Consider the following 15,111-nt stretch of genomic DNA (forward strand, 5'->3'; position numbering starts at 1 on the left):
CTATCTATCTATCTATCTATCTATCTATCTATCTATCTATCTATCTATCTATCTATCTATCTATCTATCTATCTATCTATCTATCTATCTATCTACCTATCTACCTATCTATCTATCTACCTATCTATCTATCTATCTATCTACCTATCTACCTATCTATCTACCTATCTATCTATCTATCTATCTATCTACCTATCTACCTATCTATCTACCTATCCTCAAACCACAGCTTCCACATTTAGTGTTTGTATCTCTTTCCTGAGCAGAAGCTGTGTGAAAGCTCCCTGCAGTTCACAACAAAGAGATAACCCAAACCGTGAGGGTGTAGCATCAAAACTGGAGGGACAAAAAAGGCATCAGTTAGAAGAGTTGTGATTGGAAGTCCTGTTATCAGTTGTCTGAGAGAGCCCAACAGTGTGGTTCACACCATCATCATCGACTCCCACACTTCCCTCCCTCCCTCCCTCTCCTCCTCCTCATCCCTCCCTCCTCGTGTTGTGGAAAAGCTGCCAGGCTGCAGCCACTGTGGGCAAGCAGCCAGCCTGCTATCACAGCCCCTATACATAACCGCAGAATCGAGGGAAGTCCAAAATTAAAAGCATTGTTATCCCTGCGGCTGGTGGCCACAGTGCAACAGAGTGACAGGTTTATTTCATTGTGCCGTCTCGGGTGACCTTGGCTTTGGCCTCTAGTCTGTACCCCCTCCAGACACACTATTCAGACCTGGCCCTGTCAGCAGGGCTGCAAGCACAAAGCAGAGTCCCAGAGACAAGCAGGTTGCTACTGGATTTCTCATTCTACCTGTGGTGAGTGAGAATTTCCAAATCTGACTCTTTTAACATTTTTCCCAATTGTGTTTGAGCCAAAAAAATGTCCTTGTGAATGAATTTCAATATAATCTACCATTAGGGTTGCTATGGTGATGGCTGTGTGCATGTCAGTTGCCATGCAACTTTTTTCCCTCTTCAGAGGAAGCACATAGCTAGGTGGCTATGTGCAAAGATCCCAGTGTATATCAGTGAATTGTTTTTGTTGATATGCTTTTTATTTGTTGAGAGTTGGACAAAGATTGTATGTTTCCCCCAATTTCACCAGTTTAGGACACTGGGTTTTTATACTGGGAATGGATGTTGCTTATCAGATGCACGTGGAGAGGCATTTTTCATAAACCGATGAAAACATGCTTCACATCAAGGTCCCTACTTGCAGTACTTACAAGGAGTTAGGACCCTAACTTTTGCCTCATAACTTTTGCACTGTCCACTTCCTGCTGTGACAAAACAAATTTCCCACGTGTGGGACTAATAAAGGTTATCTTATCTTATCTTATCTTAAAGTGTGTTGTTAGCGATGCAACGACGAGCAGGGGAAGACGCAGACACTAAATACAAGAGGAGATCAGGACTGAGAGGAAACAGCTGGGAGACACAGCTGACGCTGATTACACCGACGAGACAGGGAGAACACAAAACTGAACTCACCGACCTTCAAAGTAAAACAGGAAGTACACGAAGAGGTAGACTGGAAAAAGAGAGAGAGAGAGAGAAAACAAGTCTGGAGAAAACAAGATGGCACAAGAACTCACCATAAAAACAGATACACATAGAGGGCAGAGACACGAAAGGAAATGCAAAAAACTAAACAACCTAGGAAACCATAGAATGAATACAAAAACACAAGAAAACTAAGAACGCTGGGTCAAAATGACCCAGGACCATGACAATATGTCAAGTGAGGATTAGGTTCATTTTCAGCCGTTTTGCAACCAGTGGAGTCACCACCTGTTAGAAAAAGTCCAGGCTTTAAGGCTCTTCTCCACTGTCTTCGCTTTTTAGACCCCAGAATGTACATCCATCCTTTATGTGGCTTTCAGTATTGCTTTAAGTAAAAATACAAAAATAAGCTACAGAGTTGGGTTTGGACTGGGCCAATGATTGACACAGCAGAGAGCGCTGCTTGTAGCTATGTTCTCTGTGCCAAACCTTTCTGCATACCCACATTACACATCTAATCTATGATGTGCCTACAGTTGTTGCAAGCCATTTTGTAACCCACCTCCATCCCAGCTACTTCTTTCATGCAGAGACTCACTGACCAAAATCATGGCTGTTGTCACTGATTGCTGCTCTAGTTTGCCCCATTATTTGGTTCTTGAATTAATTAAAGAGTGATTTAAACCAGACATGCTTTCTTAAGCATACTGTATTCTGCAAACAGATGTTTTTTGTTTTTTTGCTTGCATTTGTGACTTACAGCCACCCTGCAATCCCTTCTAATCCCAGCTGCAAAGAAGTCTGAGGTAGTGATATTGAATCCAGGTTGGTGAACGAGTGTTAAGCATCAAATCTGTCAACAGCTCCCAATGAACCTCTCATCCTGTCTGGGATTTTTGGCAGTGCCGTGACCTTGACTGTCATGCGCTATTATCTTTTACCTGCTGGTGTGCACAGAGCTGAACCATGAGCCAGCTCCACAACAGGAGGCCAGAAGAGCTGAATCGCATTTCAACGAAAACTTCCTTTCCCCTGTGATGACTAGTATACATGAAACACCACCTGGCATTATCTTGTCTCCTCCATCCGCCTACCCATAGCCTCACTACTTGTGCCTTGCAAGTTAAGGATCACCAATATGAGTCTGCACCGGTTTGGCAGCACTGATGAAGCGTAATTAATGTAGAGAGGCTCAGCTGCTGTCTTTGCACCTTTCCATTGAGCTCATTAGGCCGGGAACGTGACGCTAACAAATTAAAGCACATGAGGGAGCTATGGTGGTGAGATGCTATCATCTCAGCATCCTCATGGTCATATGAAAGTGAAGATGGGTTTGGGACTGTTGTAGCTAGTTCCATTTCTTCATACGTGTATATCTGAAAAACTCATTTTCTGCTGCTGCTGCTGCTTCTACTACTGTATTCTTGCAGCCCATTACAACCAAGCTCATATCATTATAGTCAAAGCTGTGAGTTAAGAGCAGTGAAGCAGCGAACGTCTTTATTTTCTAAACATTGAGAGCAAAGAGAGCAAAATTGAGAGTCTGTCATCTAATGATGTGTCACGATAGCCTGTTTAGTTGCGTATTTTATTATGTTCCTTTTACCCGTCGTTTTAGTCTATGTTTGTCTTTTGTAACATGGAAATAGAGCCGGGAGAATTACAGTTTTGCAGTTGTTTTCCTCGTTTGTAATTTGATAGAAGCTTGTCTCCATTATTTCGTGTTTATGACTTCCCCTTGTTAAATTTAACAAGTTACATTTTCCTGCCACGTTTTGTGTCTGGCAGTTGTACCTGCAGGAGCTACTCTTAATCCTCCAGTCTCTTAACAGTACTGGAGTACTAATGCTAAGGGTGTATGTTTTACAATATATATTTATTTTCTGATCCCACATATAGGCTCTATTTAAAACTTTAGCCATACTGCTCCAGCCATTGATTTCTCTTGTTTAGGATTGTTTCTGTAAATGTTGTTCCTGCTAATGTTTAGCTAACACTAGCAGGCTTGGTTAGCAAGCTGTGTCCATCTATACAGGTGCATCACATCTGCTAACTGACGCTAGTTAATACAATAATCAAATAAAACTGAAGCACAGACTTCTTAAACAGTCTGTTAGCAACAGTGACTGCAAGGTAAACCATGCTATTTGTCAGATAATTGCATTAAAAAGACTCAAAATGACACCAACAAACACAGTTAAGATATTACACCTGCTAGCTGTTTGCTAGCCTAGCAGACAGCTAGCAGCACCCGGCTGTCAATCAATATAAGCATCCTTCTAGCAACACAGCTGTAATGCAATTTAAATATTTGAATGTCATATAATATATTACAAAGAACATCCATCTATGTATCTGTTATTTTATGTATCTGTTGCTTCCTTACCTGTTACTTAACAGTCTTTTTAATAAATTATAAAATTGCTTAAGGTTGCATTCAGATTTATGGTCTCTACTAGTTTACAAGCATTAAAATGTTCTCCAGTGACAGCGATAAACTGGATGACTCAGATGTAATGTGTTGTCTCTTTTCATTTCTCTGAGTGGGACTACATTTATGGGAAATAAAGTGTGCTTTTGTTATCTGTCCCTCTTATCTCACACGTCTCCCACAGAAGCACAGGTTGCCCGCAAGCAGAGCTCTAAACCTGGAGGGGGCATATCCACAAAAGGAGGCAAACATGAACACATGCACACTCCTCCGGGGGTGAATAGAGATATGTGTGTGTATATGGCCTTTTATTTAGCAGAAGGCCATCAGTGAGTCATTCTCCTAAAGAGCGCCCTTGGGTACTGGTCTCGCTGACACACACGCAGTGGCTGTCTCAGAACAAGGCTCACTGGTCAATGTTTAATGCCCCATAATTGGTTTTACTGACCAGCACAGCCTGCAGGATGCCAATGCTGATTTGAAGCCCGACCATTGAGGCTGACCACCACTGCAGTCCTACCTGGATTTGTGAAATATGTAATTCATTTGCTCTCACAGGTGTAACTGCTGGGTGGCAGTCATTACAAGGATTAAGCTGTCAAGGTTAAGCTGGACGATGTTGTCTGCGATCTCGTCCTTTCCCCTGTCTGTTCTGCTAAAAGCGTTCCATACATAGTCACGGTTTATCACACTGGCGTTTAACGATCATTTAAATGCGAGTTGATATCCAAGCCCTGAGTTTCATCTCACCTTGCTTTCTTTTTGCTGTGTTTCTCTCAGAGAACCATGAGCACTGTGGAGGAGGAGCCGGATCACATGATACCATGAAGACAAGCCTACAGGTCCTGCGCTGCCAGCTGCTGAGTGAGTAAAGCCTGTGGGGGGTTAAAATGGAGGCCCAGCAAGCCAGTCGACGTTTCACATGCAAAACAGAAAGCTTGGTTGGTTTGCAGCTTTATCATGCTTGATTTATATGGAGCATTAACATAGAAACATAGAGGTGAAGATAAAATGAAAGCAAAAAATGGTTTAGAGTCAAGCATTAACCTAGAGGACTGAAAAATTAAGCCATTTTAAAGCTGCACTTGCTTGAGTGGGCACTAGAGGCTCTCCCTATAGACTCCCAATGTTAACATTTTCAATGGACATTGAATGTTCACAAAAAGACTAATTTATTGAAAGTGTATCAAAGCTTTACAGCCTCTATTAAGTACAGAGGGGTATAGCCACTAGCTCTCTGCTCAGTCACATCACCGCTCAAGTGACTGAATTTGACTTCTTCACTATATTTTTGCTTTTGGAACCTTTTTAATTAAAATAGCATTCAAAATATCATTTTGAATATTTATATCCTACCACCAAGTAGCATCCAAATGTGGACTTGTAGACAATTTAGCAAATGCGAATTTACAAAATAAAAATCCTTAAAACTCGAATTCACTAACCAACAGTTAATGTCAAGGGGGCTACGTCCATCTTTGATATACAGTTTATATCTATGCTGCTATTCCCAAATTGGTTATATTGGAGTGTTCAGAGAAAATCTAAGTTTTCCAGATGTTAGCTGTTGTAATGTGGTAATTACCAGAATGCAGCTTTCTTCATCGTTTGCCAGTAAATTATTCCAGTGTTTTCATAATTTCTCTAACTTTAAGTCTTGCGTCTCTTGGCAACTTATCTTCTAAAAGAAAAGAAAATTATTTATATAAATTCCTCTATAGCTGAAGGCCATTCCGTCAGGGATCCCCTGTTTGTGGACATCAGATGCTGTACATACAGTGCTGGACCCCCCGTTATTGTCAGTTTAGGTCCGTGCTGTTTTAAATTCACAGGATAGAATAAAGGCCCGATGTACAAAGTTCTGGCAGGCTACCGCCGCAGAATGTCACATGAATATGGAACATGTTGGTCACACTGAAACCCACCAGGCTCCAGGACTGTTAGCTGAAAGGGCTGATGATATCTGGTATTCACCCCCAAGCTCCACCTCAGGGCGCTGGAGCCCAAGGCTGTCTGACAAGTCTGTCTCAATCCCTCAGAAGTGATAAACTTGGACTAGACCGCTGTGAGCTGAGTGCTTTAAGCTGGTGCAGAGGTGGAGGGAGGTCACCCTGCAGCCGTTTAACCTGAAAAGGAGAAGTTTGAGTTGAAGTTGCCGACTAGGTTTGTGTGGATTTTATTTTTGAATTTGTCCTGGTAAATCTAAAGCTCAGTTTGCTGTCATGCATTCAGTTGGAGATCCAGTCCAGTCCTGAATTTCCTCGGGCGCACAACTTTTCCATTAGTTTCCCCAATCAAGTGTGCAGAAACGAGAGACCCACCTGTATCTGTTTCTCATTTCTCTCTCTGGATGAGCCATCTGCTAGAGACAGATGTGCCTTAACATCTCAAGGCTGCAGGCATGAACAGGGATGCTTCAGATAGAGAAGAACTGGGACAGATGATCCCATATTATAACGGGACAGTGAGTGTCACAATTTGTTTTAGGAAATTGAGTTTTTGCCTCCAAAGCTAGAATAAATAAAAATTTGAAAAGGCCAGTTGGAGCAATGTGTAAATGAGTACACAGGGCTTGAGAAATCTTCCCATCTGACTTCTTCTTGTCTTGTATTTTTGAAACGTGCTGTTGGATACTTTGTCATCTTTATAAAGCCACTATCAAAGTGAATATGCCAAAATTCTCTCGAAGACGCTGTCAGCGTCTGTGACTCTGTGTAATTGCAGATTTGCTGCTCAGCGCTCCGCCCAGATTCCAGACAACTTCCTGTTTAATCTCTCGTCTTCCTGTCAGGTGCGGTGCTGCTGTCACACTCGACGAAGCTAAATCATTATCCCAGTAAACAGCAAAAGGACCCTTTGTTGTTCTTGTTTTCGCATTCTCTCTCCACCAGATTTTCAGATAAACGCGTCCCCGTTCAAAGCTGCTGTAAGCTGACAAACAATTCAAATTCAAACAGGAAGCCATTATCCTGTTACCCAAGCTTTGCCGCTTATCTCTGAGCCCACATCTGCAGACCTCCCTGTTCCGCCTCTCCACCGCCCTGCCCATATCGAAGCCTTCTCTGGGACTGTCCCACAGGTCCCAGAGGATGTGCCTCATCTATCTGCTGAGACACACCCAGAAGCAAACCAAAGGAATTTGGCTCTTTGTGCTACTGTAAAGATGCCACTTTATTTATACGCATGCATATGTCGTTCCAAAATAAAGAATATTGGGATTTTTCTTGTTTTCCAAGTCACGAGCGAGATTAGCAGTTGTAGCAATAAAAACGGCTTCCCAGCAGTACAGTTGAAAGGCCCTTTCACACAGATTCAAACTGACAAGCTAATTCAATGCTCATACTAAGTTTGAGCTTCTATTGTGAGTCACAGAAATGTTAATTCTAAAATGAGTGGCTTTCCTGATTAACTGAGCAGCTTTAGGCACATGATTCCTCTCATGGCATGCGCCTTTTTTTTTGCCTTTGTGTGAAAGTAAGTATCTTGCAGATACAAAGGAGGGCTGCAGAACAAAAAAACATTTTGAAAACGTCTCAGTGCAACTCTGAAGTACCATACATATTAAAGGGCAGAAGGAGGTGTAACGGCAGCAGGAGGTGGACTGCAGCATTATTAGAGACAAATAGATGCAGTAAAAGGATATTAGCATTTAGTGAGTATATCAGCATTTTTTCTCCTTTGGAATTTTATATACTGTGGCGGTTTGTTTTTCTAAAATACCTCCTTGTACTCCGTTTCACTGATTGCAATCTGGTTCCCAGTACAACCCCAATTTCATCTGTCTGCTGAGCCGCTCCACTCATTTATGAAACAGACTTCAGATCGATTTTGATCTTAAGCTTGTCTCCGAGGTGCCTTATTATGTTGATTTCCAGCTCGACTTTGTTATTCTTGGGCTACTCCACTATCAGCGCTTTGCATAATTCACAGTTCATCCTTTTATAGCCAACTTACTTCTGATTGGCTGCCCCTCGTAAACAAAGCTGGTGGGTGGAGCATCTGTACTTACACCCGGAGCCGTGCGTGTGAAATGACTATATTAGGGATGTCATCTCTCACTGGGATTATGGAAATAATCTTATCTTATTTGATCCAAGTGATTTCCTGCCGGTTATTACATGTGGTTTGAAGCCTCTGGTGAACTTCCATGACTTGTATATGCGCTAACGAACCTCTTTTCATTGGTTTGTTTGTTATTTGATGTTTTTGCTTGCTTTTCACTTTTTGATGGATGGCAATTCTCGACTAAACCATGATTTGTGCCGGCATTTTGTCATATGGTAGAATCACAACACGAGTCCAGTCATTTATGAGAAATTCAAGATTTACAAAGATTTAATTCAGTTCAAATTTATTTAAATTTTATTTAAATTTTATTTATACTGCGCCAAATCACAACAACAGTTGCCTCAAGGAGCTTTCTATTGTAAGGTGCACCCTACAATAATACATACAGAGAAAAACCCAACAATCATATGACCCCCTATGAGCAAGCACTTTGGAGACAGTGGGAAGGAAAAACTCCCTTTTAACAGGAAGAAACCTCCGGCAAAACCAGGCTCGGGGAGGGGCGGGGCCATCTGCTGCGACCGGTTGGGGCGAGAGAAGGAAGACAGGATGAAAGACATGCTGTGGTAGAGAGACAGAGATGAATAAGAAGTGTGATGCAGCAGAGAGGTCTATTAACACATAGTGAGTGAGAAAGGTGACTAAAGAAGAAATACTTAGTGCATCATGGGAATCCCCCAGCAGCAAACACCTATTGCTGCATAACTAAGGGAAGATTCAGGGTCACCTGATCCAGACCTAACTATATGCTTTAGCAATACTCATCACAGCTTTTTTATGCTTATTGTCTTCTATTAATATAATGTAAGCACACTTTTGGGAATGATCTTTACTTTTCTTACAACATTTCTGTGAATATATTCTCAATTCTGGAGCTTTCGGGCACTTTTTAACTCCAACTTATTAAACTTCAGAGGCGGCCGCTTGGTCAAATTCAAAAGAAGTAATCACAGAGGAGCTGGGGTGTGAAACTTCTTCATAGTTTTAGACTCTATTTTATTATTTTTTATTTGTTTTTTATTATTACCAACTATATTAAAGCAGATATTGGTGGTATCATAGGTACAGTAACCAATGGTAGTAGCTGTAGTGGCACACATTGAAGTAGTACCACAGCAGGCCTACTGGAAACTGTTACAGAAGTGCAGTGGGACCACTGAAGTCAGTCGGGGCTGATGGCTCGCTGTCCAGGCGAGATAATCAAATCTTAGCAGCAGTTAGTCAGACAGCTCTCGGCTGATAAAGGGTTTTGTCCGCCTGAAGCTGATGGATCCGATCTGTTTCTGTGGTTCTGTGACAGCACGTCAAAGCTTTAAATTAAAGGCTTGGACTACCTTTAACAAAACTTCTCTTAAGCTTTATGATTACTTTGATTCGGCTCTGTCCGCTTTTATTCCTCAAAAGTTGAGATATGGACTGATTTTATACTGGGGGAGACGAGCCGTGCTGTGTGTGTGCTGGCGTGGTGTGATATGGGCTCATTGGTATTCTGATGAGAGCTGCAGATAAAGCCATCTTCGTTTGCCCCAGAGGATTGAAGGGGAATCCCACAGAGGGCTGTCTGCTACCGTGGAGTGGTTTTTATTAGCATAAATGAGGCTAAATATGATCCACGGAGGGTCGGCTGGGCGGTGAGGAGGACATCTTTAATTATGGGCTGTGGTTTAGTGATTTGGAGCTTCTAAACCAGCGGTTTGGCATGTTTATCCCATTAGACTACGAGACATAGTGGACATACAGTAATTCCCTTTCGTTCTTGTACATTTGCATATCAGACATTTTGGTTAATGATTTTATTCAGTGAGATCACAAAGAAACAATCTGCTTGTGGATTTATGGTTGTTAATGCAGCACGGGCATTATTTCTGACTAACAACACTTTTAAAAAACCTTTGCCGCACCTCTTATAAAGAAAGAGAGATCTCAACCTTTAGTCACTCTTTAGGACACGGAGGTTGTAATAAACTTACTTCATTTACATGTATTAAAAAAAACATTTGAATACAAAAAACAACGGCTCTCTTTTTGCTGCTTGTTCAGCTTGATTGTAAAGAACTTGTGATTCCAAGGGAAATGTTCACAAGCGGGTGAAAGTACCAAAACTTTGTACCAATACTCTTTTATCGTCACTTTTTGTGACTTTCCCTGTGGTTTAGCCTGTTGTTCCTGAGGTGGAACAGGCCATCTACTAATTGGAAAGTTGGCTGTTCTGTCCCAGAGTGCTCCGGGCTCTCCATGCCTAATTATCCTTGGGCAAGATACTGAACCCTGCTGCTTTCCGATGCATTCATCAGAGTATGAATGTGTGGATGACAGAAAAAAGTGCTTGTGAGGCATGTTATATAAAGTGCTTTAAATTGTTCAAGTAGAGTAGAGAAGCGTTATTCAGCAAAGAACTAGCCCATTTACCACTTTTTCAATAAAGTCTAATCAAGACTAATTATCTAGTCTAATCTAGTCTAGTCTAATTATGCACAATCAACTGTGGAAGTCGACTTTAGAATCTGAAATTGCTCTGAAGTTGTTGTTTTTTTTGTTTCTTTGTTTGTTTTTGTAAATAAAAATAGGTTAACAGATGTGTGGATAGTGTGCAATAGTGCAAGTAATTCTATTTGTTCCAATCACAGAGCTCCCACCCTCACCTAAAAGCTTGTCAGTTATGATGGCTTAGAGTTTAGAATAGGTTGCCTACTATTAGGAAGGTTGGCAGTTCAATCCCCAGCTCCCAAATTCTGTATTAACCTGTTGAACCCCAAAGGATCTACTGCATCAAATTTTCAAGAGAGCTATATGCTATAAAAGACCAAGCCAGGAAAAACTCCTTTATACTTTTCTGTGTTTTATCCTCAGTTAGTTTGACAGAATGGCCTCTGCTTGCACTGCTGATGAAGTCTCACAAGTGTCAGCTTTATTTTGATACCAATATAGTTTACACAGAGCTTGTAATCGCAGAGAAACAGTTGATTCACTTTGGGCCTGTCATTTTTAAGGAGGAACCTCAGAAACACCGCGGGGCTTCAGGTCAAAGATATTGGACAAGATATTAAACCCTGAGTACCCTCTGATGTTTACCTGGGTGAAGATTGGAAATGTGTGTGTGGATTCTGCTTGCAGTGTAAAAAGAGCTTTGGGTTCACAGTGATAGTAAAAGAGGGCTGTATAAATTACAGTCCATTTACCTTGGACTAAACTAAGAGAAGGTAGAAAGCAGAGAAGACTAAATAACCTTAATAGTGTAGTTAAATTATCCAATATAACAAATAGCTGTGCAGCACAGTGGTGCGTCAGTCGCCTTCCAGAGGAAGCCTCTATCTTTGAACCTGTCCAAAGATACTTGTCAGTGTAACTGGTGATCCTATAGTGGCCGTCGGTGTGACAGTAAATGGTTTTCCGTCTTTAATTAATGACAGGAATGAGAGAGGTGGATGAAATCCACTAAACTGGCACTGGATCTAGTTGTGTATATCACAGAGCCATCAAAGGGTAATCCTCAGGCGTGCACAGCACTGTGCACCTGCACGTGTCATCGGCCTGTTGGAGCGACATGTAACATGTCAGCTCAACCTTTTTTATTCTAATTGACATCAAAAAGCTCTGAAGAGGTTTTTATGAAGGAGTAAAACCTTTGAAATGTACCAAGTTCTTGAAATTCTGAAGTAAAACAGCTGCTATCTAAGCTGGAAACCAGCACAAAATGTAAGGTTTATGCCACAGCTGCCCTAAAGTACCAGTATTGGTAATTACCAAAATCATTTTTGATGTTTCTGTGATGGTTAATCCACAAGTAGGGTTAGTAGGGTTTGGAAATTATACTTGTAATGGAAAAATATAAATAAATGAATATATAAATATATATAACTGTAAATAGTATAGTTAAGCAAATTATTATTTTTTTTATTAAGATGTCAACTTAGAGTTATTTACTTGCATTCCTGAAGAGACAAATTTAGTTAAATATTGTGCTTGATTAATTTTTAACTTTAACTGAGCACAATATTTGGGTATAAAAAGATGAATTGACTTCATTATTTGACTAATAAATAAAAATCTTATTTTCAGTTTTGTCAAAGTTTTTGACAGTTTTCTAATCTAATAATTTTGGTAACTACTGTCTACATAAGACATTTTAGAACCACCACAGTCTGCAGCTAAAATAGTCTGTGACGTGATGTTATTTTATATAAATAGCTGATATTTATATTTATTTTTCATCTATTTCCTCTCAAGTATTAAATAAAGCGTTGAGAGTCACAAATCACATCACAGGTGTTTGTTTTGTACTTTGTTTAGAGACAAAAAATGTTTTCTGACAGAAAAGTTGAAATGAAGTTAAAATAGTATTGGTATCAATAGATGTTATCCTAACTGATTAACTAAGGATTCGGTTTACACCCAAATTATTTTTCTATTGGATAACAGACAGACTGCTTATACAGTTATTTTTAACAGCACCCAGAGCAGAAATAGACAGAAAATGTACTGTCAGGTATTTTATCTTAATGCAACTTTGCGCTGCAGTTCTTTTTCTTTATAAACCTGACCTTGGTCTAGGTTCTCATTGAATCTAGGCTTTTTGTTCCCTGCGTACTGTTCTGTTACTCCCCGCTATGCTGCTGAGCAGGGAGATGACAGAACAGAAGGATTTCAGAAGTACAGCCTGACGAACCACGACTCACGAGTCTTATTGATGGATGATTTTGCAGCTCCTATTTTTGGCTTCCTGTAGAGCCTCCAGTTTGAATAGTGGCACTGGCAGCTGCCCACTGATGATATGGCACAACCAGCCTGCCTCCAGAACCCGCTTCATAGGCAGATTGTCGCCGTACACGTCATAGCCACATCATTCTCCGTCGCACGTAGCAGGAGGTGACCTCTGGAAAGAAAGATAAATATCCCAGCCTCCTCTGCGAGTAGCCCCCACCCCCCCTTTAGGATTGATCATGCAGCCAGGCTAGTGCATAAGCACTGATAGCCTGCATGCCGTACACTAAGTGCATCGGTATGATTGATTAAGCCAAAAGATTCATGATGCACTGCACCTGAAGATTATTGTTCCGTGGGACTGAAGTCTTAGCTTATGAGTGGCTTCAAAACATAAGGCAGGATTCCTCAGCTTCAGGAGCAAATGTTAGGTTATCACAGTGTAACTTTAGATTCAGAGTCAGAGGCTTTGGCCTCTCAATCTAATTGTGAATGAGTAGTGGGACAAAGCCTGCTTTGGATCAGCGCACAGGTGCCTGCTTTGCAACATGATTTATTGATGTCCCTCGTGGCTTCAATGGAGGACTTCAGCGAATGTCACCGGTTTTCCTATGCACTCAAAAGAGCCCTAATTCAGCAGGTTTTCTTGCATAAATTGCCCCTCCCTCCCTCTCTGCCTCTGTACACCCTGCGCTTTGATAATGGAAAACAGGTTGACACCATTAGTCAAATAAACGAGGGCACAGTCTCGCAGTAGTTTTAGCCGGGCCGTTATTTGTCTTCATGATATTAGCATGTGCTTTTCTTGATGGTGATCGTCTGAGTGACATAGATAGCGAAGGCAACAGGTTGGTGCGAGTGATAAACGGGCTCCTCCTCGTGAAAGGAGAAAAAGCCTCAGTTCACTAGCGAAGGTTCAAACTCCGCACTCGCCTCCTCACTCCTTCTTTCATCATCGCCACTGAAAGTGGTCTGACTCCTTTTGTGGGTGTTTTTCTGCTTGCGAGAAAATATCATGTCAGACTGAAAACAGCCAACATGCACGAGGGTGGGAGGGGGAAAAAAGCATGCTGAGTAAACGGGTGCCGCTGACTATGACAAATGCTTCTCTGTGTGCCCTGCTCCAGCTCAGTTTTTCATGTCTAACCTTTTTGCTTTTGTCCACGTCTTAGCATGATCAAACACACAGGAAAAGGTGCACGATCAGGCCCACTCGTGCACATTTTCCACCCTTTTTTCCCTCTTTGCACTCCGTTTTCTCGTTTTCTTTTCAGTGCTTCTACTCAGTAATGGATGTCTGTGAAGCTCAGGATACTTCCCTGGTCTTTTCAATAATTTCTCTTGTTAATACCCCTCTATGTGTCTTTGTGGAGGCCAGTACAGGCTCTCTGCCTGCTCACTCTCTCTCTCCATTCGCCGGACACACAGCCGTCATGACAAATTACACCCATTTGGCTCAGTGTGCAGCACAGTGTATGTGTAAAGACAAGCAGGTACATGTAATCACTGCAGACACAGAAATTCAACAACACAGACTGTACAGGTCAGGAATAGGTTGATTTCCTGTTTTCAGAAAAAAATAAAGATGCAGGTGTAGCAGAGGGCAGAAAACACGATAACTCACCTATTATATTATTATATTTCCTGTTTTTAAACACGTAACTTTTCCTGTGCAATCTGGGTTTATGTAAAGCAGACGTCAGAGGGTGCGTTGCGCATAAAGTCTATTTCAGAGAGAAAGGAATAAACATACTACCCCGTCACCATCTTCCATTTATTTTATTCCTATTAAATCTGCCCAATAAGGCTAAACCATCAGTTGGAGTGCCGACATTTTCCTTCAGCCGTGCTGTGTCATTGTGTATGCTTTTATATTTAACTGCTGCTACTTTTAGTCTTCAGCTGAACACAGAAGAGTCAGTTGTAGGGATACAGCAACAAGCAAGACGTTGGAGGTGCTCCTCATGTCTCAGCTCTTTTTTTTTTTCAAACCACAAACACACCACTGTTTAATAAGAAAGTCAGTTTATGCTATACTGCATAGAAAAATATCACAAAACGTAAAAATCCAAAGCAGTCAACAATGAGGGGACCTGTTGGCTCTCATTTGCTGTGAGGATCACTGCAAACTAACCCTTAAAACTAGCAGAATGGATTGATGAGTGCGTTGTGGACATCCCCCGATTTAAACTGTATTTGACCGACGTGTTAGGCAGCACAGTCATCAAAGCAAAATGAGGGAATAATGTAAGAATTCCTCCTGCAGAGACCTGCAGGTTCAATGATCAGTGCTGAGGTGCAGTAAAGCCTTTTTTGGTGGCTGCCCATTGATTTCTTAGTATTACAGTATAATAAACCACCTTGTTCATAATAATGTATTAATTATGCACAGGCAAAGCTACAGCCACAATATAGCAT

At 41.3% G+C, this 15,111-nt stretch overlaps 1 protein-coding gene across 2 annotated transcripts in view; it reads left to right on the forward strand.

Annotated features, from left to right (window-relative positions):
- tmem108 (transmembrane protein 108) overlaps positions 1 to 15,111 on the forward strand; it is a 56,548-nt gene that overhangs the window by 28,535 nt on the left and 12,902 nt on the right. For both annotated transcript variants that reach the window (XM_042220945.1, XM_042220946.1), the window contains exon 2: positions 4,705 to 4,788. In XM_042220945.1, coding sequence (XP_042076879.1) covers positions 4,705 to 4,788 — 84 coding nt within the window. The remainder of the gene's footprint in view (positions 1 to 4,704; positions 4,789 to 15,111) is intronic.

This window comes from Haplochromis burtoni, unplaced genomic scaffold (genome assembly GCF_018398535.1).
Source record: "Haplochromis burtoni strain Fernald_Lab_line unplaced genomic scaffold, NCSU_Asbu1 Contig_58, whole genome shotgun sequence".
NCBI classification, from domain to species: Eukaryota; Metazoa; Chordata; class Actinopteri; order Cichliformes; family Cichlidae; genus Haplochromis; species Haplochromis burtoni.